Source organism: Astatotilapia calliptera, chromosome 10 (genome assembly GCF_900246225.1).
Source record: "Astatotilapia calliptera chromosome 10, fAstCal1.2, whole genome shotgun sequence".
Taxonomy (NCBI): Eukaryota; Metazoa; Chordata; class Actinopteri; order Cichliformes; family Cichlidae; genus Astatotilapia; species Astatotilapia calliptera.
Window position 1 is genome coordinate 15,292,343 of NC_039311.1, and position 24,900 is coordinate 15,317,242.

The following is a 24,900-nucleotide window of genomic DNA, read 5'->3' on the forward strand; positions in this document are numbered from 1 at the left end:
TCAAAATTGACCACAGTGGTCATTTAATTTCTCATCCAGTGGATGGAACAGATTTCAAGGTAGAAAGGAACACTTTTGCAACTTGATGAGAATTACATGCAGACACTGAGTGCAGTCTGATAAAAAGTGAAAAAAGCAAGAGTCTTTATTAACCTCGGCAGATTTTTTTCATATTAAACAAACTTGCACAACAAAACATCCCTACATCATGACAGGAGGAGCTCTATGCTAACAGCACAGTATACAATCAGACACAGAAGTAGTTGTCAACAGAGAGCAACTTAAATATGCCAAGAAATTTGAGTGTAAAATAAAATAAATAGAAATAAGAAGGCAGAAAATTCTAAGGCTAAGCAGAACTATTGCTGAAGAGATGAAGGGGAACTGTCAAACTGAGCTTTTTTTGTGTGAAAGAAGGGTAAAAGTGCTGTATTTCTCTCAAGAGTAGGCGGACAGACTGGACCAAATACTGACTTTAAGGTAAGGCATCTGAACTGTAAGTAATTTACTCGTTTTTTTATTTTATTTGTATTGACATCGATGTGTAAATGGTAATGTCAAAAGCTGTTTTCACTGATATGTGTGATGAACCTTCAGTTAGATTCGACATCGAAATGCACCCTAAATTTAAATTATAAATAGAAAAACTAAAGTCAAAGAGTAAAATAAATAGTCTACAAACACACCACAGAGTGGCTCATTGAATGGATTGGAACCTTCAAAATACTGACATTCATCAATACTACACGATGCGCTAAGCTACAGTTGTACTGTAATCAGATGTTAGCTTTAAGAAAAAAAAAATCCACCTCTGTAATTACTGTCCTGACTGTCTTTACTACTCGCTTGAGAAACATCAGCAAAAAGGCTCTTCTCCCCTTTCTGTTTCTCCTTAACAACACTGAATCAAAATCTACTGTACAGCAAAAACCCAGCAGGTGAACAGAAAGGTGGTACTTTGCTGATTTTAAGTCAAAGTATGACAAAAACAAAAGAAAAGAAAAACAGATTCTGGTTTTCTGAATGACGTGGGATTCACAGAGGAAGAATCATCCTTTTTATGGTCGTGGGAGAAATACTGAAAGCAGCCTTAGGAGTGAGCTGCACTAGCGTGCGGCTCATTGGGGAGGGGATACAAAAAGACGTCAGAGGAGGATTTGGGGGAATACAGAGGCTGTTGCCTCTTTCCTTTCACAGTCTTTTCTCTCTCTTGTTCTTCTTTTCGCCCTCTGTGTTTATACCCTTAGGTTTATTTATCTTTGTAGCATTTGGAAAATGGGCATATAGGTCCGTTGGTTTGTGTAATGTATAGAGAAGTACAAAAACATTATGTTTCATTGTGATATTTAACATTTCAGTTTTCCTTTTACAACCAGCTCCTTGTGTTCACGTGATTGCCCATGTTTCTCAAAATCTTCTTCATCCCTTCTTTTGTTTTCCTATGTTTGCTTTTCTCTAGACAAAGGCCTCTGGGATTTCAGAGCCGTTGATTTTGATGTAGATCTTAGCATTGTCATCCTTCAGCTGCTGCTCTTTGTAGAGAGTCCGTCGGTACCAGATTAGGTAGAGAGGCAGCAAGAAGCCCAGCATGCTTAGTACAAGGAGTCCAACATTGACCTAGAGGACAGTACAAGAATTAGCCACGCCCGAGGGCCTAATCTCTGATTGTGTTCATGTGTATGCATATCCATACCCAGAGTGGATCTCCACCCAGTGGTCCCATCATAGCCAAAAACAGTGGCTGCTGCAGCAGAGCAAACACAGCACTGACCAGAGACTGCATCCCTGTTAGACTTCCAAACAGTGACGAGGGATACCTGAGGACACACGAGACACGGCAGGTATCTTTAGCGTCTTAGTGTGAAGCTGCATCCACATATAGAAGAGTAAGATAATGTGTGTGTGTGTGTGTGTGTGTGTGTGTGTGTGTGTGTGTGTGTGTGTGTGTGTGTGTGTGTGTGTATGCATGTGTGAGACTTACACAGCAGCATAAAGGCCACCAACAGCAGAGTGGATGAATCCTCTCACAACCGTGTGTAAGATAAATGACACAATCTAGGGAAAGATAAAAGTATAAGAAATTATTATTCATTATCATTTCAGAAGATCAATCATCAAGTCTATTAGATTAAAAGATTAGCTACTCTTATCTATTTACTCTTACTTAGCTAACAGCTAAAACTGGTTAATCTTAGCTGTTAGCTAGTCTTAGTTATTAACACTTAGCTAACAACTAAGTATGGCTGATCTTGGCTAGCTGGTCTCAGCTATTAAAAATCAAATTAGCAGCTATGAAATAGCTGCTAATTTGATTTTATCATTCAGGATAACTTTTCCATCTATTTCTAGAATTTCTGCTAAGCTAAGCAAAACAGTAAAAGTGTTTTGTTTTCACTTTGTCTTGCAAGAAAGTAAACATAAACACCTAAAAGTCTAACTGTACTGTGCAGTGTAGTATAAACTGCAGTCAACGGAGATTGCAATTTACATCTAGTGTTAAGTGTGAAAAATGTTGGTAAACTCAAGATGGACTACTCACCTGCAGGGGGAGATTAGGCACTAAGCACGTAATCCCAAATCCAACCAAAAGCAAGTTTGTGAGCAAGAATGCTCGCAGTGCATTGGTCACCTTCTGAATCTTTCTGTCTCTGCGCTTGGTCTTTGTTTCTCCTCTTCAGGTTTGAAACAGAAAGAAGGAGAGGTCATTTTTCAGTCACAATAACCTTTTATTTTTGGCTCTATTAATCACATTCTGTGTCTAGAAATGTTGAGAATTTAACAAAGTGGGTTTGTCCTGCATTGCAAAGGATTGCTAGTATTTGACATACTTGTTTAAGGGTTCCTTGTCTTCTTGTCCGTCATCACAGTCCTTCAGCTTCCAGTCCATAATCTGACCAATCACAGGGGTGGTCATCAGGCAAAGTAGCTGCAGCACCCCGAAGATGGAAGAGTACAAACTCACTGAAAAAGAGATCAGGGTGAGCATACAATATAAAAGGATAAGGAGAAAGTTTAAAATACAGTGACAGTGTTTGAAAGAATATACCTATACTGACTTGGTTAATAGGACAGTATAGTTAATATTTAGCACCTAGTATTAGTGCTATATTGAGTGGAACAATGGTTGATGCAGGAGGGGGTAAGGTTGTGTGGGTTATTTCTATGGGCTAAGGGAGTAATGATACACGGAAACTGCATCACGTGAAACTGCTCATATGGTGTGCACCCTTTGCTGCTAACGGGCAAAGTTAGTTAATAAGTACAGTAAATAGTCATTCCGTGCAGATTAAAGCAGAATGAAAGATCAAAACAACAGCCAAGGTCAACTGATGAAATAAAATAACTAGCTATTAAAAAAGGTGCTATTCAATGCTGTGAATGGTACTATTCACAGCATTGAATAGTACTAATCACTGCTGTGATGCGTTTCTAAATTGTAAGTGTTTTCACCTTGAAATGTAACAGTCGAATGATTTAGTAATCTACTGATACAGAAGACTTCTTATCTTACCAACTTCCATTCTTTCCACTGAAAATCCAATTAAAACAAGTAAGCCAAACTGCTTTCAAGTTATGATTCATATTTGTTGAGAAAGAAACAGCAAAAGCATTCATGTTTAAGTATGCGTGCAAACTTCAAGCAAAGAGAAGTCGAGAAAGTGACCTGTATTGAGGTCTCCATCGGTGAGTGACTCCAGGACGCTGTTCATGGCTCCCATGTAGAACAAAAGACGAAGCTGAGTCATAGACATGGTCACTAGACTGAGCAGGAAAACTGGAGTGATGATAGTTTTAAAGAATGACTGGGCTGCAGAGGAGAAACGAAAAACGAAGAAGGGTAAATTCAGTGGATTTAAGTAAAAAGTGCATACATGGGTTCAGGTTTATAATACTGCAGTCTTACATTCTTCTTGTGGCTTGCACTCCATTTCCAGGTCCATGGTAGAGAGACAAAGATTGTTTCCATCTTTGGTAGTCAGCTCCTTTTGCTTTGTGTTGGTGCCCACGCTCAGACGACGGCCCACTGTGGTCACTTGCTTGTAGAACTGCTGACCTGTGATTTTATGGTCGAAGCCAAGCCAGCTGAACTTGATCTTCACACTGAGGAAGCAAAGGATGAGAGAGGGATTAGAAGACTGGATAACAAGAATGGGAGTAGAGGGGATTATGTTAAGGGTAACAGAGAAAAGTGGAAAGAGATGGGACCATGGGGGAATTGAACAATTAAAAAAAACTAACTGTTGGTGTGAATTGGCGCTATATAAATAAAATTGAATTTAATCAATTTGCATGTGTGTTACTAACGTGTAATCCATATCTTCTGGGCCTGGGAATGGTTCCAGTGGCCAGTTGAAGAAGCAGTTCGTGAAGACCAGTCCTGCACAGGCGGCCCACACCACCAGAATCGTGATGAATGGTACGCCAAAGTCATAGATCACCTGTGTCCAAAACAAGGGCCCATAAATACAAAGTACAGTGCAAAAAAAGACATAGAGAAGACAGTTATAGTCACAGTTCTTGGACTAAACCGGTCTGGGAATTCTAAGTTCTCACATGATTCTTATGGTGCACTTTGTTAATTGGGTTAGACAAAATCAAAGTTATCCTGTACTAATTGGCAGGAAAACCCACTCCTTGCATTTAACCCATCCTGAGAATTAGAACCAGTTCTCCTAATACTTCTGATAATCCATCTGTGGACCAGTTCTAGATTTTGGCAAGTGCCTTGATTGCCAAGATTAAGGTGCCAGGAGAAAATACGTAGCCTTCAGTGTTTGTTACCTTGACACCGGGAAAAGTGACAGCAGAGGATGCGTAGGAGCCGATCATCAGGGCGATGAAGGTTGAACGAAGGTCCCCAAACATGTTTGGTAGCTAGAAGAGAAACGAATGAAGAAACAGGGAAAGAGGCCGTGAGCTTTACAGTGTTTTTGTTCTCTAGATTTTTGCATTAGATTGCACAGCAACTGAGATTAGATATATTCAGTTATCTAAAGGAAAAAATGGGGAGGTCAACTGTTGTGCAGCTGCACTTAGTTTAGTTTGGGAGGGGGTGGAGGTAGAGGGTGTGGGTGCAGACTGGGGCACTGTGAGGCTGGTACCTACTGACAATGGGGTCACAGTTTACAGTAAGACCCAATTAGTAAGCAGACTTGGCACCATGGCGCGAACATCAGAGAAAACAAAAATGCAACAGAGTGACATGAAACCAGCCCACCTCGGTGTATGTAAATATAAAACAGCATCACATAACACACACAGCTGTCCAACATACGACACTACTGATGAGTTCTTTCCAGCTGAAACAATCGGACGGGTCGGCTGAGGCGAGGTGACATTTGAGGACATAAAGATGTCTTTAATATACTTTTCTTTAAGAAAAAAAAATGGATTTGGAAGCCAAAACGGGAGACAGCGGGTGACAACAAAACATCCGAATACAAAGGCATTCACAAGCTGTTCTGTTTTCAGGAGACTGAACAACAACAAGCTCATTCAATTACATAAGAGTGGGGAAAGCTAAGGAAGAGGTATGTGAGTGCTAAATTGAGAAGGCGTGTGCACCCAGGTTACCAGGATTTCCCAACACTTTAATCAGGAATAACTTGAAAACTCATCTCATTGAGTTTAAATGACTAAAGGTGCTGTGCACAAGCAACTGCTGGATGAAACCTAGAACGCGGAAGGTGAGCTGACATTAGCACTGAGCCAGTAGTGGCCACTGAGGGCAGCTGACTGTTACCCAACATCCCTCAGCTGAGAATGAATGCTTTAAGGTCTGCGGAGAAGTCACGGACAAGCAGTCAAGCAACAGGGTTGTGTCTAATGATTAACCCGAAACTGAGGCTTTCTTGTAAATTGAGCTGCTGAGGAGATGAAGTGAAACTTGGTGCGAGGGAAACATCTTTTTATGCACCACCTCTGGAGACTGACAGTAAAGGGAGCAAACAATTCTTTAAATCAAGGTTTTACTATAACACTGATATGAATGGCCATGGCAGCAAGTAATGAGAGACACGACAAATACAACAGGAGAAATAAAGGATGTAACAGCAAGAGTCAGTGCTGGTATAGAATCGGGATGTTTCACTGGGAGATTTAGTGGAGCAGAGGCCCTCTCCAGTGAACAGCATCACCATGGTAGAGAACTGGACTCCCATGTGAGTCACTGCAGGCTGAACTGATGTCAAGGCCAGAGAAGAAGCGGGGTGGATAATTGCAGGACAAGAATGCAAATAAATGATGATCTTTAGACTGTTTATCTCGGCTTTTGTATCCTTGCCTGTAGGGCTGATTACATTTAAACTGTTTCAGGTATAAAGGCTTTTTCTTTGCTCCAAAGAATCTGTGAAATTTGATGAACTGAATCGAAGGATATGACTTCAGGAATTAGGCTCTCAACTGAAATTTTAGACTTCCAAGAGTGATGCTGCTTGGTTTTTTTTTTAAAGTGGGAATTTCTGTGTTTAGGGACTGTGCAGCAAGTCCATTAAGTCTTTGCGAGAACAGAGAAAAACGAGGGATAAGTAGGAGAAATTCTTGATTCCTCCTTCATGTCCTTTGTGAAGCACAATAATATCCCTCTAATCAACTCCCTTACCTGCTATCTGACACTTGGCAGGGTAATCCCTAGGAACGTGTAGTTCAACATTAGAAAAAAGGCAAAGTTAAAAAAAAGAAGATTAAACAGGAGACAGGGTGGAACGTCAGACAAGAAGGGAGGGAGAAGGCGAGCAGGCAGGGAGCCAACAGGCTATTATAACAGAGCGAGTGAGACAAAGAGCTGTGTAGATAGAAACATACATCTGGACAAACATATTGCAGCAGGTGCAAGGACTCTATGGAACAAGGATTATAAAGCACACATCAGTGTGCACACTTACTGTGAGAGAGGTGAAGGTCATGCACATGCCCCCGAAGCCATTGAAAGTAAGAGCAATGAAGATAAGGACGGAGAGTTCTGCAAAAAAACCCAAACAACTATATATAAATATATATAAAAGTCAAAATCCATACAGTGCTCCAAATGTTACAGTGCAAAAAAGACATTTGTTCATATGAACTCACCATTTGGTTTGTAGGCTCCATAAGCAATGAGTAGACAGGACAATCCAAAGCAGGTGCTGAAAATATATGATTGTGTCACACTTCTGATAACAAGCTAACTAAAGCTCTATTTATGACTACACGTGTATTTTTCTCCATACATCACAGTAAGTCTGGATAATTTCTTCCCTTCTTTGCTTACCTTCCCAGCAGTCTCAGTTTGCGAGGCCCATATTTATCCATGACAATCCCCAATGGCAGCGTGATGGCTGAGAGGAGGAAGGAGCCCACTGTGAAAGCCAAGTTCAGCATCTCATCCTGTTCTTTACAGATCAGCCAGCCGTTCATCCTCAGGGGCCCATCCATAGGGACCAGGGGCCTCATCTCGACACCGTCTCCCAAACCCACCACACCAGCCTCACTTTCATAGTCATAAGTGTACTCATCAGACGCCTGTGCTGAATGAGACTGGGACAGATTGTAGTTGGAGCTGTTACCTAAGGACCGAGATAAAGGTTGGTAGAATATAAGAAGTTTTATAGGAATTATGCAAGTGGAAGATATTCAATAAGTTTGGATGTTTCAGGCTGACTTAATGTGCCCTTTTTACTTAGAAGGTTTTTTTTTTATAATGCTGCGAAAAAACAAACACCACCCAACTAAGATGCAGTGTTGTGGATAATCAGGAATTTTTTAGGTTCTCTTCTGTGGCTGAAGAATATAGCTCTGAATAGTTTACTTATATCTCTAATACATCAATACATACCAATCAAATGTGCACAGCCAGTTAGATTAATTGTGAACCTCAGCATAAAATAAAAAAAGTGCCCCTAAAGATTATGATATGGAATGCAATTTGGCTTTTATTGCTACTTTGGAATGATATGAACAAAACGTGATAAGCTAGCACTTGCAATAAACTTCACATCATTATCAGGACCTGCAAGGAGATAATGTGAACAAGTGCAAAAGTCCAGAAGACGTCCAGGTGATGAAGTGAGGGGAGCTGCAGCTTTGGACCTTCTTAGCATTAGCTTTCCAGATCACGCTCTTCCAGTGCTATCAGCCACCGGTTATCTCTGGGAGGAAAAACGTGTGTGTGTGGCATCCCAACGTGAAACACTGTGACGCACTTCATGACCAAGTGCCAAAGTGTTCCCCAAGAAGACAGATCAGCATCTCATACCCTTTGAATCACTGGGACACAATGCTGACGGGAGCAGCTGAATGGCAAACTATATTGCTGAACGTGCAGTTAATACCCAACACTGTGTCCCTGTAGCATGTATAGCAAAATGTTTGACTGGGCATCCTGGTGCAAAAGGACTTACAAAGGCTAGAAAAGGCATTAAGATGTTGGCACCGAGCTAATGCTGAACCCTGCACTAACACTGCACACAAAACGAGAAAAGGCAGCTTCTAAATGCATCGATATCTTTTGCTTTATTTCATTTGAAGTGATCTGGTATTTCATAATTAAAATTCATAAAATGTTTATTACGAAACACAAAGCACAAAGTGCAGTCTATATATTTTAAATGCCAAATATGTGCTTCTTGTGCCGGTCTATGCTGGACCATTATCTTTCCATTTCGCCATTCTATTTTTTACTGTTTCCTGGTTTGATTTCTACTGCTCATCACTTTAGCTATCTCACCCTCTCTGCCCTTTGTCACTGAACTTTAAACTCACTTATTACCAGCTATAAATGCTTCCTGCTGATTACTTTGTTCCTCAATCACGTCACATGTTTGAAAAAAAGCTGAGCTGGTGCTTGCTGCTGTTCTCCTTTTTTTTTTTCTTCTCTTATGTCATCAGAACAAGATAAGATGACTGTGGCAGTTCTCCAGGAAGTTATTGCTCAACTTTTACTTGACTGGTGAGTGTGCACAGCTTCACAGCTAAAACATTTGCACTAGCCTATAAAATGTTGTTCCTTTGCAGGTAAATGTGTATGGGACAGCTGTCAGCCTTTATAAGTTTTTATTGCTGAATGTTAATATTAGCCACTGGTGCAGAGGTGAGTAAAACATCCTGCTGCATGTTATAAATGCTCCAGGACTTAGTGTGGATACTAACATGTTTACCTCTTTCAGGCCATGGGACGCCACACAGTATCACCTCGGGTCCTCCTTTACGTTCCCCTTGTTTATTCTCTTTTAAAAGACCACACCGGGGTCACTTAGGCTGAGTGCATCAATCCAACCTTTGTTCTTAACGATACAAAGTACCTGGTGTAACTTTTGTCATAGTGTGGCACTCTTGACATAAAGAGAGCAAGCTTTAAACAATACAGACTCAGGTAAAAGGATCAGCCGATCAGTCCATCATTGGTCTATGAGTTGACTCTCAACAAGTCTACTGCACCATAAAACCTTTTATACTTTCACTTTAGACCAACTGACCTACCTGTTACACTGCTCTTTATTTCATTTGCCTGCTCAGATTTAATTTCCTGAGTCCTTAAAACAGGTTATGACACTTGTACAGAAAAAACCCTCATTCTCCCTAAAGAATGGAAGAGGCCAGAACACAGTAGTCTCGTATTACAACTGTTGAATAAAACCCGCTCCTAACTTAAGATCACCATTACTGTCAATCACTTAATCCTTATTTTATTGGGATATTTCAGCGTACAAAAAGGAAAAAGTGCTTTCCAAAAGCTAAGTCAAAAAACCAATTGTCTTTTCTTTCTTTCTTTACAAGGCATCGCCATAACTATTTTGGTAATTATAAAACACAAGAGTTTCGACTTACCCTCCTCGCTGCAAAGGTACGAGTAGAAGCCCTCTGACTTGAGCATGATGAGGAGCGATCCCCATCCCAGCAGCACAGCAGAGAAGAGCAAATTCTCAATGATAGCAGTCACTGCCATCCACCAGCGCCTGGCAAATGCTGTGGCCAGGGTTGGAGCCATGGTTGATTGGGAAAAAAAGTTAAAGACAGAAGCAAAAAGCAAGAGGAGAGAGATTTAGGGGACAAAGAAAGAAAGGGAGAAAGAAGATGTAGCTGGAAGTGCAGAAAGAACCTCCCTGACTGACGCTCGGATGAAAGATCACAGCTCACTTATCTGTGAAGAGAAAAGAGCAAGAGGAGGGGGGGAGGTCTTACAGTTAGCCTATCACTGTGACAGACAGATAAAAAGGCTCACTTCTTTTTATAAGATTACAAGATCAATCACTTAACTTTGAACCCAGCAGAGGAAGGCTGGCTGCACTGCATGGAAATCTGTGCTGTTTGTTTGTGGCACTTTTCTGATTAATTTAAAGTGTCTGTGTTAGTTAGATACAGAGAAGACGCTAAGCTCTACATCAACTAACATTAAGTGGTGAATGATTAACTTTTGTCATTGTAGGAAGATTATGACATCATGAGACAAAGACCTTGCATTACATTACAGCCACTTATAATACATGCACCCATAGTGGACTTTCTGCTGATTTCTGGAAAAACCAAACTGGTCTAAACTGGACATGCACAGAAAATGGGATTCTCTCACTGCCCATGGCCCCTCATGCTCATCCAACCGCAGCTTTTCTCTGCAATTAGTGTGGCACATCCGCAGCCAGACAAACAATAAACAAATCAACGGGAACAGCCAACCTCTCTCTCTGTCTCTCTCTCTCTCACACACACACACACACACGCACGCACGCACGCACACTGTCTGTTCAGCTAGTAGAATAAAAGTAGTTGCAGAGCTGCAGAGTTAGTTGTACGCCTCAACAAAATGACCAAATCAAACGAGAATACACTCCTGGAAATCATTTAATTGTAGGAGCTGTTGTTGAATGCTTCATTTAATTAAAAAAAATGAAATCACTTTCCCACTCCTGTTTCAGTCATTCACTCTCTATAGCACACTTCAAAGCAAATTACAGATCTGCTTTGACATGTTCAGTGAGTCTTAATTTCTTACCACTGCGGCTCAGAGCTGCTCCTTCCAGCTTCAAAGTGATGCCTTCTGGTAGGCTTTGAGTAACCTGGTTTCTGTGAAAATCCACTTTTATATACCAGCGTCGCCCGCACATAGCGCCCCCTATGGACATTACCATGCAGTATGTCTGGACTCCAACCAGCCTTTATTTTGTTGACACTTTTATCACCAGATAGTTATATAATTTAATAATTGTGGGTCTAAAGCCATTATTTTTACTTTAATTAAATGTGGTGAACTATGAAGAAAAAAAGAAAATAACCTGTGTCTAATTAAACAGATTTTACAGGTAATGACAGGAAATATGACGGTTGTGTGTATCAGTTGATAAAGAATAAGAGCAGACTTCCCCTATTTCAGTATTTACGCCACCTGTTTACTTATGTTAATCTGAGAAATTAGAGAAAATAAAACATCAAAAAAGAATACTCCATTGAAGTCTTTGTTAAAATTCAGCAACAGTAAAAGTTAAAGTCTTAAATCTTTAAAGTTGATTTAACTAAAGCTTCAGCATAACTGACCAAAACCCTCTTGAGCAACTCTTGTATTGAGTGTTTTTGTACACATAAGACTTTAAATGAGCTGCAGTTTTTATTTCCTGTACAGGATTCGCCCCTTCTTAATTTTTATTATTGGTTTTGTTTCTTAGTTTAATTCTAAGCACACTGTTAAATGAAAAAAAAAAAAAACGGATCTGGTTAAAGCAAGTTAACACACGTTTACACCGAAATGTCAGAGTTATATCAGCAAACTTGTTTTTCAGGTTGGACACTTGAGTTTGTCCCCCTGCAGTGGACTGTGATTCAGCTCTAATCAATTGGCCACTCAATGATTCAGTGACCACTGTGACCATATCTGCATAAACACTGATGTGCTGCTTTGTGTTGTTACAGTCTTCAGTATCTCACACTGAGAGCACTCTTTAAACCTTTCAACAGCAAAACAGTTAAACTAATGGGATCTCTCATCTCTAATTTTCAGCTCTAATCAGTCTGTTTGAATATCAGCAGGCCCATCACAAGGTGGAGGTACCCAGCCTTACTTCACAGTTATTGACAAACTCTTTGCAGTCACATCAAGTAAATTTAATCACTAGTGCACTGTTTTTCCAAGCCTTATCAAAACCATTTATTGACCTGCTTGCTTTTCACACCTTACATTTGCGTCAAATAGTCTAATCATTTAGATATTGTTTACTGTCTCAACAAGGGGCCAAATCTGTATGTTTAACTGTTAATCTTAAGGTAAAAACCAAAAAAATATCCGGTATCTTTTAAATTGTGGCACACACATTGAGAACTTGCTGTTTTTTCATAGAATTAATGCCACCTTGTGGCTTTTAGTGATCCTGGCACAGTCATCCAGGTTCATGGCCCATATGCAAAGCTCAAGCTCAGCTAAAAAACAGTAAAATGAGTCAAATTTGGGGAATTTGTTCAATTTTTTCGCCTTTCAGGTTCACAAAAATGCTGCTATTTTAAAACAGATAAATGTATTGTGACTGCTTTGCTTAACACTTTTACTCGTCTGTGGTATGTACCATGAGTACTGTTTAATCTCCAATAAATCTTTACTCTCTCTGGAATTTCTACTCATTAGTACTCATTTCTAAGCATAAATAAGTCTAGCTTGGCTTAAAAATATACTCTCCTCAAGTGTTCACATCTAGAAAAGAAATCTGTGGGTGTCTAGTGGGACAGATTGTTCCACATCCAAACCCAGCACTGTTGTGCTAGCACAAGAAAATGAATTACTCACACTGACGCATGCCACAGTGCAACTGAAAAAGTTTTTTTTTTATTGCACATTCATACTTGAAATCCAGTATTTGGTAGCAGAAGTAAAAAAAAAATAAAATAAAAAAAATAAAAGCCAACATAGTGCAATATGACAGAAAGCAGCAACAGAAACAAATCCCAACTGTAAAATGCTTTGTTTCCTTCATTCTAATGCATAAAGTCATCTTGAACATTATACATGATTGTAAAGTGGTATATATAATTTAACTGGCCTGGGCCATGCTTGATATTTATGTACATGATCTCAATCAAACACATAAGTGACAGCAACTCCGTGTTTTATAAGTGCATCAGTGACCACTGTTATAATCCACACATATAATCTGTTGTCAGGGTCCCTCATCATTAACATATAGCCAGTAGAACAAACAGCGAGAGCAGCAGCTTTATGGAGCTTTTAGTTCCTGGTGGTGTAAAAGGAAAAGAAATATAAGTGAGAGATAAGGGAAGCCAGAAAAGCATTACAACATTACCCAAAAATCTATGAATCTTCCCTGTGATGGGCTGCAGGTAACAGTTTTCTAGAAATGCATATGTTTGATCTTTGAAAAAGGGAACACTAAATGTAACACCCGCCTTATCAACATTTACGCTTAGTCAAAAATTCCTTAGCAGCACTGCATCAACAGTGCCACAAGGACACCCGATGCAAATGACTGTTTTGCTATACCCAATACAAACAGAGCAAAGACAGATAAACTTTAAAAACATTCCCCATCAGTTACATAACAGTACTGAGGAAATGCTTTGTCCTGCAGTACTTGTGACCGATGGTGTGCCGCAGAGGAGAGATGAATGGTATGCTGTGGTAGTAACCACACCAAATAAAAAAGACAACTGCTCTTGAAGAAATATTCCAGTGTTTATGCATGTTTGGTTACTGAAAAGCATGCCTCCAAACATTTTGTATGTAATTCCAGGCACAGGATACGGAATCAGGAATATATTCAGACACATAATACATAAAAAAAAAACTACAATGTTTAAAAGTATAAATAGCAACCCAGTGTGTTAAAGTGTATTTTTGTGACAATGACATCATAGTTATTGTAATGTAATGCAGTCCTTTGAAACAGTAATAGTGACATAATACAAAAGTTGTTAAAGAAATTCAATACTCTGTGTGAAATTTATTTTTCAATCATGTATCCTACAAAATTAAGTTGCATTACTTTTAGGCTCTATTTGATATAAAGTTAAAGTGACAGAATACTGAAATCTTCCACCCAGTGACGCCCAGTAACAATTTTTACGTGAAAAAAACAGATCTTACCATGCGAGGAGTTTTCTGGAACTGAAAAAAACAAACAAGCGAAATGTTAAACTCATTTCTAAATAATAGGTGACAGTGTATTAACATGAGAGACTGCCCCGCAGATCCTTTACACTGACCAACCTTTGATGGTGAAAGTGGTCTCCATGCCAGCATGGATATGGTCAGTCACATGACAGTGGAGCAACCATGTGCCTGGGTTTCCAGCCACCATCTCCACAGTCTGGAAGGTCCCGGGGAACAGATCAAAGACGTCTGCACGGTGCACAAGGTCCGTCTGACACACATAAGAGTGGTGCAAAAAAGGGGGAACAGCAAAGAGGAAATATAAATGGAGATATGATTCTTTCGGTGCGAAAGAAAGAATGGTCTTCCCGCTGCGAGTGACCACTAACAAAGCACAAACAAACCTTGTAAGTAAAGGTCTCTGCATGAAAGTGAACAGTGTGCATGTCTATTTCGTTGCCCATTCCGATGAGATACCAGTCAACTTTCTGGCCCTGAGTCATCTCCAATCCATGGAGGTTCCCATATAGCTTCCCATTGATCCCTGCAGCAGACACATTCACACACAGAATCAGAGACATGGTGCACAAGAGAAACAGGAAATGTGAAAGCAAACACACTTCAGCACACTCATCAAAAGCAAGCTGAGGAATAAAGGTCTGATTTTGTATCCAGTACAGGACTTTATTGAATTTAACCTCATTTCTACTGTCTGATAAAGAGAAGTGGAATGTCCCTGCTTCCTGCTGGATCAACTTTAGATGATGTACATTGATGTTTGTGGGCTGAATTTGGGGATTTGCTTGTTATTATGCGTTATATGTAATTTATTTTATCTTAAATAATTTGCATTTGAAACTTTTTGTGTTGTTTAACTCTCCTCAGAATTTTATTGGCACTTCTACACTGTGCCCTAACTTTACCCAGATTTGCCTATTTTATGATACAGCCAGGGGTTAAAGTGGGCCAGAAGAGGAATCCAGCAAAGATTCAAAACATCATTCAGGCACCGTCATTTAATGAGTAAGTAGACAGGTTAATGCATGTTACTACTGGATGAGTTTATTTTTCACGAGCTGCAGGCTGGCATGCCCTTCAGTAACAAGAAAACAATCCCTACGATGCCTTCATGGTACAGATATAAATTTGCAGTTGCTGAACTTAAGCATCTAGCTGCAGAAGAGGAGTGAGCATAAATGGAGTAACGTCAGGTCATTTCAGATGCAACTTTTCAAACAGCTCAACAGACACGAAATAAACTGTTTCTTTCACAAAATGTGTCTCTGACTAAACACCAGATTTAAATATTGATTAATTCCATCTTAAATCAACACAAGCCTGCTTGATCTCTGATCTGCTCGAGTTCCAATTTGCCTAAAAATTTTATGGGCGAAAGTTTGAACATGTATAATGAGTGCTGTGAAATTTTAGCTTCATATACCAAATGCCTTTCAAGATCATTTTTTAAAAAATGGTCAGTCGACCTGCTTTTTGCACGTTGAAGATTGTTACGGCCCTGGGCCGGCTGTGTACCTTTGTTGTGCTCTGTCTTTAAGACTCCACAGGTCCTTCCCGATTGGAGACCAATCAGCCACCGCCAGCTCTCCAATCGGGAAGGACCTGTGGAGTCTTAAAGACAGAGCACAACAAAGGTACACAGCCGGCTCAGGGCCGTAACAAAGATATTCATGTTTGAACATGAATATCTCAAAAACTGTTTAATATAAAAGCATTCAAAAGTTCTTCCACAAAAGTAAAACTATTTTAGACAGTCCTGTCCAAACAGAACGGAGTTTCCAGATGGTGCTGTAGTGGTGCTGTAGTTATAAGTTATGTCTGTGAAGGTTCTCAGTCATAAGTTAGAAATTTATTTTGTTAAATTTGTGCATATTTTCTATTTTCGAGATCTGGGTCATTCCATTTCAAATCATCAAGTTTTTTTTGAATATTTTCTGCTCAACCATCTCTGATTTGCTGTCCTGATTCATTGTGGTGGCAACAAAAACGATTACATTTATACTAGGTTACATCAAGATCAACAGACATCAATTTATGTTTATCTTCTCTGGATATAATAGGTGAATATGTTTACTAAATCTAAAGTTTAATTCTTTGGCCAATAAGGTTGTTTTTCTTTCTGTGGCCCCGTTCACTCTTCTTACCGTGCATCTTGTTACTCTCCTCAAACTCTTCATCTGGAGTGAAGTTCTCAGGGTTGAGACCAAGGTACGTTCTGATGTTGTCTCCCAAATACCAGGACTTGTTTTCATCATGCACCATAAAGAGCAGTGCAAACTCCCTCTCCACGTCACTCCTCTCCCTATCGGGACCCTCCCCACGCTTCAGAGTCCCAGGCCTGCATATCACCAGAGGCCCCAGAAGGCCGCTGTACAGATCCTGAACATAAACAAACACCTTATCAGAATAAAATCTAATACTTCAACTCCTGCTTAAATATTCTAGTTGCGCTGTAAATGATGCGCTTCTATTTTTACCATAACAAAGTCAACAGTGGAGTAGTAGATATAAGAGATACAGTTAGGATCCGTGACCCCTGGACCAGAGCTTTCAGGAACATCCCAAGTTACTTCAATAAAGTTGCCTGAAGGTTCAGAGAACATAAAAAGTATGAATCCTACTGCTTCTTTAAAAAGCCAGCATTTTTTATGCCCGTTTAAAAATTCATTTCTCACCGGGTTTGACAGGAATGTGTCCACCGCTGGCCCTAACGCCATGTGTGGTTATTGAGTATGGTCGGGTGGCATTGTTCTTGAATATAATCACGATCTGCTCTCCTACTTCTGCTTTGATTATTGGCCCTACAGGAGAAAATAAAACTCATGTCATCTTCATTCTTCTCTTAGTAAAAACAACATAAAGAACTGTTAAGCTTACCTAGAATTTCCAAATGCTGCTGGTTGGGCTGCCTTTTCTTCTGAACACTGAAGGTGTCATCAGTATATTCTCTATACACCACCTTCTTATAGCGTGAGCCAATTCTGTTCTTTCCTTTTCCCACAAATATGCTGCCTGGACTGGGAGACAAGTAGCAATTTGCTTCTATTAACAAACAGTAATAAGTTATGGCATGAATTACAGGTTGTGGCTTCAACAATGAAACGTATCATCCTGCAATTATCTCACTCACACACCTGTCCTTTGGTGTGCTATGGTGTTTCTCCAGCTCCCAGTCTCTCTTAGGTGAATAGTCCCACTCTATTTCCTCAGCACTGATGAAATATCGCACAGTCTTGTTCAGCTTTGTGTATTTGTGATTTACTTTTTTTCCTGGGCACTCATTAACTTTATACCACTGCCTCATGCCACCTGAGTAGTGATCTATTACTGTGCAGCTCACCTCATACACACCTGTTTGGAGAAACAACAAACAAGAAAAGGTTAAGGATTTGGACACATTCATGTGCCTTAAAAACAGGGCCCCATGTGAAAAAGGCAAACTTAATAACTGATTGTGTCGCTCTTCGCAGAATGAACTGCAATCAAATGTTTGCAATAACTGACAATAAGTCTCTCACATCACTGTGCAGGAATATCAGCGCACTCTTCTTTGCAGGAGATTTTTAATTCAGCTACATCGGACAGTTTTCAAGCATGAACAGTATGTTTAAGGTCAAGTCAAAGCATCTCGACCTGATTTAAGTCACTTTGTCACGGTCCCCGTGTCTCTCTGGTTGGCCCACTCTGGCTACAGGTTTTGTTGTTGTTGTTGTTCGTCCTCCTCCTCTCTGCCTGGGTGGAGCTCGTTACGGGCTCTCGCTCTTGGCCCACGCACCTGTGTGATTGTGTCCACCTGCTGCTGATCTTGCTGATTTCCCCAGCTGCTATTTAAGGCAGTGGCACAGAGCAGCTCACCGCTGGAACGTTGAACCTCCTGAGTTCGTGCTCGCGGCATTTTCAAAAGAATCCCCTGTGTGTATTTTGCTGTGGAACTAATGTTAACTTCTGTGTGTAGATATCCCTCTTCTGGACCACATCACGGGACCTGCCCGGGTGTGGCAGCGTGTGTGGAGTTTTGGAGCGAGTGCGGCTGAAGAGGAGGTCGTGTGTGCGGAGGAGCTGTGGCGGTGACTGTGTGGAAGAGGAAGCGTGTGTGTGGATTTCCCCCCTCCTTCTCTCCCTGGAGCCCTGGACCCCCCTCCCAACTCACTGTATATATATATAGCACTGAGGTGATCCTGTTGTAAATAAATCTCCTTTTGGTCTCTGAGGAAGAACTGTCTGCGCGTGAGTCCGTTCAGTAGCCATGACACACTTAATTGGTCACTTCAACTTGCTGGTGTGTTTTGGATTGCCGCATAAGTCGAGTGAGCTTGAACTCAGGGGAACGGACTGATGGCCGGGCATTGCCCTTGTGGATTTTTGGTAGAGAGCAGAATTCATGTTTCCATGGTTCAATTATGACAAGACGCCCAGGTCTGGAAGCAGAAAAGCAGCTCCAGACCATCGCACTACCAAGAGCATATTTGACTGTTGGTGTGAAGTCATTTTGTCTCATCAGTCCACAGAATACTTTCCCCAAAGTCTTTGGGATGATCAGGATGTTTTCTGACAAATGTGAAATGTGTGACATCCTGGAAAAGCCATCGAGGAGTAACTCCTGGAGTAATTTTGGTCTCGCCAGACACAGGTTTCGGAAGGTTCCCCACTGTTCCAGGTTTTCTGTCACAGTGGTTCACGAGAATACTAAAGACTTTATATTTACATTGCTTTATAACCTGTTCCAGACCGACAGACCTCAATGATTTTCTCTCAGCTTTTTTCTTTACATTGGGGCTTTAAGTGTTACTTTTTGAGATCTTTTAGCCTACTTCACTTGTGCAGACAGGGTCTGTGTATGTGATTCCTTGATTCAACAGGTCTTGCAGTAATGAAGCCTGAGTGTAACATGTGAAAATGAACTAAGCTTTAACTCAGGGATAATTACTTTCTACACAGGGCTATAGGTTTGGATAACTTTTCTCAATCAATTAATGAAATCATCATTGAAAAACTGAAATATTATATTTACTCAAGTTATTATTTTATTTATTTTACTAATTATTAAAATATGTTTGATGAAATGTGAAAAAATAAGAAACCAGGAAGGGGGAAAAGTACTTTTTCATGGCATGGTAGATATAAACGCACAGAGTACAAAAACCTTTGATTTCATGTTTATTTCCTGTCAGTTTGACTGCATGTATTTTGAGTCAAGCTGAAGAAAAGCATGTGACAAAACAATGCAATAATAAACTGTCAGTGATTACCACTGCAGGAAAAAAGATGTTGTTTGCACCTTTTTTGCAAAGCTTAGCTTGCTTGGGGTTTTCCTTGTTTTGCAAATGTCTGCGCAATATGAGCAAACAGATGCTGTATATTTTGTGAATCTAGATCTTTGCTTTGTTTTTGTTTTTTTTGATGAGTGAAATTCTAATATTCTATTTTTATGATACATACCACTATTTAGATCTATAGTGCTAACTTCGCTACCTATCCATACTCCCCTTTTTCACTGCAGGAACAACCATATAGCATATGTGTGTATATATATATGTATATATATATATCTATATCTATATATATATATATAGATATAGATATATATATATGTATGTATATATATATCTATATCTATATATATATAGATATAGATATATATAGATATAGATAGATATAGATATATAGATATAGAGATATAGATATAGATATATAGAGATATAGATATAGATAGAGAGATATGTGTGTGTGTGTGTGTGTGTGTGTGTGTGTGTGTGTGTGTGTGTGTACAAAAAAAAATCCTAAAATTGACAAGAGCTGAGGTAAGTAACATATTTCCTAAAGGTGAATGTCTAGTGTGGAACAAAGTAAATGGCATAGCTAAACGTCATTCATTGTGGTATTTCCCTTTAGCAGAAGAGCCTTAAACATACATAAGGACAATGTGAACCAGATTCTCTGGTGGCCTGGATCTCCGACTACCTCACCGACAGACCACAGTACGTCAGGCTGAAGGACATCACGTCTGACACTGTGGTCAGCAGCACAGGAGCACCACAGGGAACTGTGCTGTCCCCTCTTCTCTTCACCCTGTACACCTCTGACTTCTGCTACAACTCTGAATTATGCCACATTCAGAAGTTTGCAGACGACACAGCCATCATGGGGTGTATCTGGGATGATCAGGAAGAGGAGTACAGAAGTCTGGTGAGGAACTTTGTCGCATGGAGTCATACAAACCACCTGCAACTCAACACCTCAAAGACTAAGGAACTGGTTGTGGACTTCGGGAGGTCTAGAGCAGGTCCACTGCCGGTTCAGATAGAGGGGGAGGAGGTGGAGGTGGTCAACAAGTACAAGTACCTCGGGCTGTGGGTGGACAATAAACTGGACTGGTCATGCAACACAGAGCACCTGTATAAAAAAGCACAAAGCCGACTGTACTTCCTCAGGAGGCTGAGGTCTTTTAACATCTGCAGGAAGCTCCTGAGGATGTTTTACCAGTCGGTGGTTTCTGGAGTACTTTTCTATGCTGTGGTGTGCTGGGGGAGCAGCACAGCAAAGAAGGACTCATCCAGGCTGGAGAAACTGATCAGGAGGGCTAGCTCTGTGGTCGGCATGAAGCTGGACACTCTGGTGACAGTGGCAGAGAAAAGGACATTAAAGAAACTGATGGACATTATGGACAATGCCAGGCATCCTCTGCACACGGCCATTAACAACCAGAAGAGTCTGTTCAGTGACAGGTTGCTTCTCCCCAAGACAAGAACTAACAGACTTAAAAACTCCTTTGTCCCACACGCCATCAAACTGTTTAACTCCTCTCTGGAGGGGAGAGGGAGGAGAAACAGGAGGACAAAGGAGGGGGGAACAACTAAGCTGTAGTGCCTCTTCACCTCACTGTGCAATACCTTTTGTGCAATACTTTTGTAAATAGTCAACAGTGCAATAGACCTCAATACTTGAAATGTGCAATTCACTTGTATTTTTATTTTTTATTCCTATTTATTCTATTTATCCCCTTGGTATATTTTATTTATATTGTCTCTGTATTATATATATGTGTGTGTGTGTGTATATATATATATATAATATTCTGTAACTCTGTAACTTCTGTCGGTGCTGTGCTTTTTTGGAAATCGAATTTCCCAGAGGAACCCACCCGAGGGATTAATAAAGTTCTATCTTATCTTATCTTATCTTATCTTATCTTATCTTATCTTATCTTATCTTATCTTATCTTATCTTATCTTATCTTATCTTATCTTATCTTAATTTCCTGTTTGTACTGTATAAGCATTAGTGTATGCATCACAGGAGGCATCCACACAAACTTATGTAAACATGTTTATAGAGGATAACTTTAACTGCCAAACAAAATCTCAATGACAGATTATGTGTGTGGGAAAAGATGAAGTGTGTTGTTTTTGTCAGTGTGTGTGTGTGTGTGTGTGTGTGTGTGTGTGTGTGTGTGTGTGTGTGAGACTAACCAGGAGTGTCAGGCTTCATGTCGACAGCTACAGTGGTGTGAGGGAAAAGGTTGAGAGTGTCCCGGGTGGTGCTTTGTTTGTTGAAAGTGTTTCCCTCAAAATACACGCCATGGATGTCCACCTCTGTGCCTAACCCAAAGGTGTACCACCTGACTTTGTCCCCTGAACACATCTCCAGGCCAAGAAGGTTCCCATGCATGCGCCCATTTACAGCTGAAATGAAAAGGAAGATATAAAAATATGAAAAAAATACAAAGACACACCTGAACCGGGTCTCAAATATGACAAAATCTGAGTTGCAATCAACGCTGATTCAATAGCTTTTCAGATAAATAGGTAAGGTAATATCTATTCAGCTGATTCACCAAACAGACTGATTACCATGCATCATGTTGCTCTCCTGAAAGTCCTCGTGCTCTTGATTAGTCTCATTGCTGCCAAACTTCTCAATGTTCTCATCTAAATACCAGCTCATGTTTTCATCCATGACAGAAAAAAGAAGGAAGAACTCCTTATCTACATCCTTCTGTTAGACAATAGAGACAAAATTACAGAATCAGTAAGGCTCTTAAAGTGCTGCTAATTTGATTTTAAGGTAACATCACACAGAATTTAAAAAGCACTTAAAAATTACACTTAAAATTTTCATCATAAATTATTTTGTCCTTATCTTAGCTATCTTGTATTATTAAAGTTCTAATAAATTTGATAATCCCCAGCAACTTGTCAAACAAAAGGCAAGTGCTATTTTGATTTTAGCTATTTAAAAGTGTATACACTCAGAGGTTCCTTAAGGTTTTGGGGGTTTTTTTAACATGAGAACGTGTCTGAATACATAACCAAAGCAGCACCTGTCTGCCGTCATCCCCAAGCACTCCTCTCTTGCATACAAGAAGAGGTCCAACTAGTCCAGAATTAGTGTCTTTGGCAGGATCGGTGGCAGAGTAGTAGAGATAAGGGATGCAGGAAGAATCAGATGATGATGGGCCTTCCAGGACCTGCCAGGTGTAAGTAAAGTTCTCACCTGGACCAACATGGGAGCCTGGCTTTTCAACACCTGCAGTGTTGCAGACAAAGAAGTACAAACAATTTGGTTTACTATAACTTGCTGTCAGTACAGACAGCAGTCAAAAGGCACTGTGATTCTCTTTTCACTATGCTTAACACCTTAATATAATATCATATGTATTAGTCAAACAATGTGCACTTTGAGTATGAACAAGTTCATTTACAGCTTTTATTTCTTACTTTGTGTGATTAATTACCTTTTTAAATTTGTAGAGATATACTCATTTATTTCTTTGCAGTAACTCTTTTTAAAGTATCAGTAATGCAAATGTATGCTTTGGTCAGTCTGAACAGTTAATCATTAGTTTCAGCTTGTGTTTTTAGAGAATAAGTAGCGTCCCCTAAGAATTACAGGATATCCCAGCTCCTTGACTTACTGAGTTAACTGTGCCAGTATTATTTGTGTTTGTATCGTTGCTTCCTCACCATCCTCATAGCTGCTTCCCTGGAAGTGTTTATCATAATGAAGGCCATGAGGCTGGATGCTGTAGTTTCTATCAGCCTTATTGAGGAATGTCACTCTGAGAGTGTCACCCTCCTCTGCCCTCAGGACTGGACCTGTATGAATAGAAAAGGAACACTGTAATCAGATAAGAGATCTTGAGACTTAGTGAACTTGATGAATTTGGTGAATTGTTTCAGGAAACGTATAACAAAGAGAAAAGGTGACTTTTATTCAGAACATGGTGAAAAAAGGGAGGACTTACCCAATAGTCCTAAATGTCCAAGATCAGCTGATTTCTCAGTAGTGAAAGTATCATCTGTGTACTCTTTGTATATCACTTTTATGTATTGACCACCGAGCCTTCCATCATCTCTGCCAAAAAACACATCTGATGGACTACAAAAGAAAAAGATGGGATAGTTGGAGGAAGAAAATGAAGCAAAAACTGTAAATGTGGGTTGTAGTAAATATGTGACCTAGATGTAAAAGCGATGAGAAATGTCTTACTTGGACCTTAGTTACTTACTTAGAACGAAAACTGGTGTCAGATCAGCAATAAATACCAGATAATAACAGATGGGTTGCTGCATGATCATCTAGACTGTTGAATCTTCACAAGCTACTCCAAAATTGAGAATTCTATTATCTGATGTGAAATCTTTGAAAGCCTGCCACCTGCCCGCACCTTTACACACAACTCTGACTCTCTATTAAAAGATTTCCTTTTGTCACCAAGGAGCTGTCACTACATTTCAACTCTCCATGCAAGTTATGAAAGATGACGTGCTTTTCAGTGCATAAATAAGTGTAAAAATTGATTACATATAAATTGTTTTGATACTTTCAAACTTTATTACAAGGTTTTAAACTATTTTTTTACTTGTTGCACACAGAATCACATTGTTCACCTGCATTACCGTCATGCTCCACCTGGGGGCTGTGACCCATGCTCTGGAATTGGTCACTCAAACCAGACCACACAGCCTGAATGAGCATCACATGTACTGTATAATCAGCCCCTTCCAGGGGGCATGCACACAGAAAGTCAAGCCCCATTTTAGAGTTAGGAGTACTGACAGAGATAGAGAGACAAGATCAACCCATAAAGGTATCTTGAGTGTGTTTTGGGGGAAACCTGGCATGAAACTATGTTGGTTTGACTGATGGTGTGTTTGGTTTAAGTCTCTTCTTGAGTTTTTTGGGCTAAATAATAAATCAACTTTTATTTTGAGATACATGTAAACCATTATTTAGACTATCTTGATGCATGCTCAATCATCCAGGTAAGTAAATCCCCATAAGTTGATTCTGTTCATCTGGATGTAGCGTTGTCCAGAGAACAGAATAAACTTTTGGGGCATTATTTAGACTGCATTTTGCAATATGTTGCTCACCTATCTGCTTCAGTAAGGGATACATTGCTGATCAAATCCCTTCCTGAGGGGGCATAGTTCCACAGGACTTTCTCTGCCGCCAGGTAGTAATTCCTTACAACTCCACCTGTCAGCATGGATCCGGCCTCATTGTTACACGACCTCACTTCATAAAAGACCTGCATCCCAGCTGGAACAGCACACACACAGACACACACACACACACACGTACAAACCATAATTTAGATAAGTAAAAACTCACTGAGATGTAGACCTTTGAGCAGGTCTCCAGGCTACAGTAACTGTCTATAAAATGATAAAAACATTCCAGAGTTCATTTTAAATGTTTAACTTGCTTATCTTTTAGGAAATTGGGTTTACTCTCAAAATTCTGAGCAGATCTACAACATGTAAAACTGTCAGTTGTGTGATTTGCAGCCTAAATAGGTTTATAAAACAGTAATG

At 40.0% G+C, this 24,900-nt stretch overlaps 2 protein-coding genes and 1 long non-coding RNA gene across 5 annotated transcripts in view; 1 reads left to right on the plus strand and 2 right to left on the minus strand.

Moving 5' to 3' along the window:
• slc43a2b (solute carrier family 43 member 2b) lies at positions 1-11,588 on the minus strand. 2 transcript variants are annotated; one of them, XM_026181234.1, is made up of 15 exons: positions 10,967-11,588; positions 9,805-10,117; positions 7,250-7,544; positions 7,069-7,124; positions 6,885-6,961; positions 4,783-4,875; positions 4,306-4,439; positions 3,905-4,101; positions 3,665-3,808; positions 3,512-3,529; positions 2,829-2,961; positions 2,540-2,672; positions 1,982-2,055; positions 1,694-1,817; positions 1-1,617 (listed from the first exon to the last, which is right to left on the minus strand). In XM_026181234.1, the coding sequence occupies exons 2-15, from the start codon at positions 9,962-9,964 to the stop codon at positions 1,456-1,458; spliced, it is 1,800 nt and encodes a 599-aa protein (XP_026037019.1). In that variant the 5' UTR covers positions 9,965-10,117; positions 10,967-11,588; the 3' UTR covers positions 1-1,455. The 2 variants fall into 2 exon arrangements, with proteins under 2 accessions (XP_026037019.1, XP_026037020.1); XM_026181235.1 differs by lacking the exon at positions 3,512-3,529 and having other exon boundaries at positions 10,967-11,587.
• On the plus strand, positions 7,499-19,059 carry LOC113030108 (uncharacterized). Its single transcript, XR_003273549.1, has 3 exons — positions 7,499-7,562; positions 8,866-8,926; positions 18,036-19,059. It is a non-coding gene; the product is annotated as an uncharacterized LOC113030108 (long non-coding RNA).
• hephl1b (hephaestin-like 1b) overlaps positions 12,755-24,900 on the minus strand; it is an 18,893-nt gene continuing 6,747 nt past the window's right edge. For both annotated transcript variants that reach the window (XM_026181233.1, XM_026181232.1), the window contains exons 6-20: positions 24,457-24,625; positions 23,325-23,458; positions 23,044-23,175; positions 22,401-22,606; positions 21,931-22,075; positions 21,550-21,762; positions 17,215-17,431; positions 16,958-17,097; positions 16,756-16,881; positions 16,558-16,664; positions 16,225-16,459; positions 14,467-14,606; positions 14,180-14,333; positions 14,057-14,077; positions 12,755-13,187 (exon numbers count right to left, since the gene is read on the minus strand). In XM_026181233.1, coding sequence (XP_026037018.1) covers positions 13,129-13,187; positions 14,057-14,077; positions 14,180-14,333; positions 14,467-14,606; positions 16,225-16,459; positions 16,558-16,664; positions 16,756-16,881; positions 16,958-17,097; positions 17,215-17,431; positions 21,550-21,762; positions 21,931-22,075; positions 22,401-22,606; positions 23,044-23,175; positions 23,325-23,458; positions 24,457-24,625 — 2,198 coding nt within the window. In that variant the 3' untranslated portion in view covers positions 12,755-13,128. The remainder of the gene's footprint in view (positions 13,188-14,056; positions 14,078-14,179; positions 14,334-14,466; positions 14,607-16,224; positions 16,460-16,557; positions 16,665-16,755; positions 16,882-16,957; positions 17,098-17,214; positions 17,432-21,549; positions 21,763-21,930; positions 22,076-22,400; positions 22,607-23,043; positions 23,176-23,324; positions 23,459-24,456; positions 24,626-24,900) is intronic.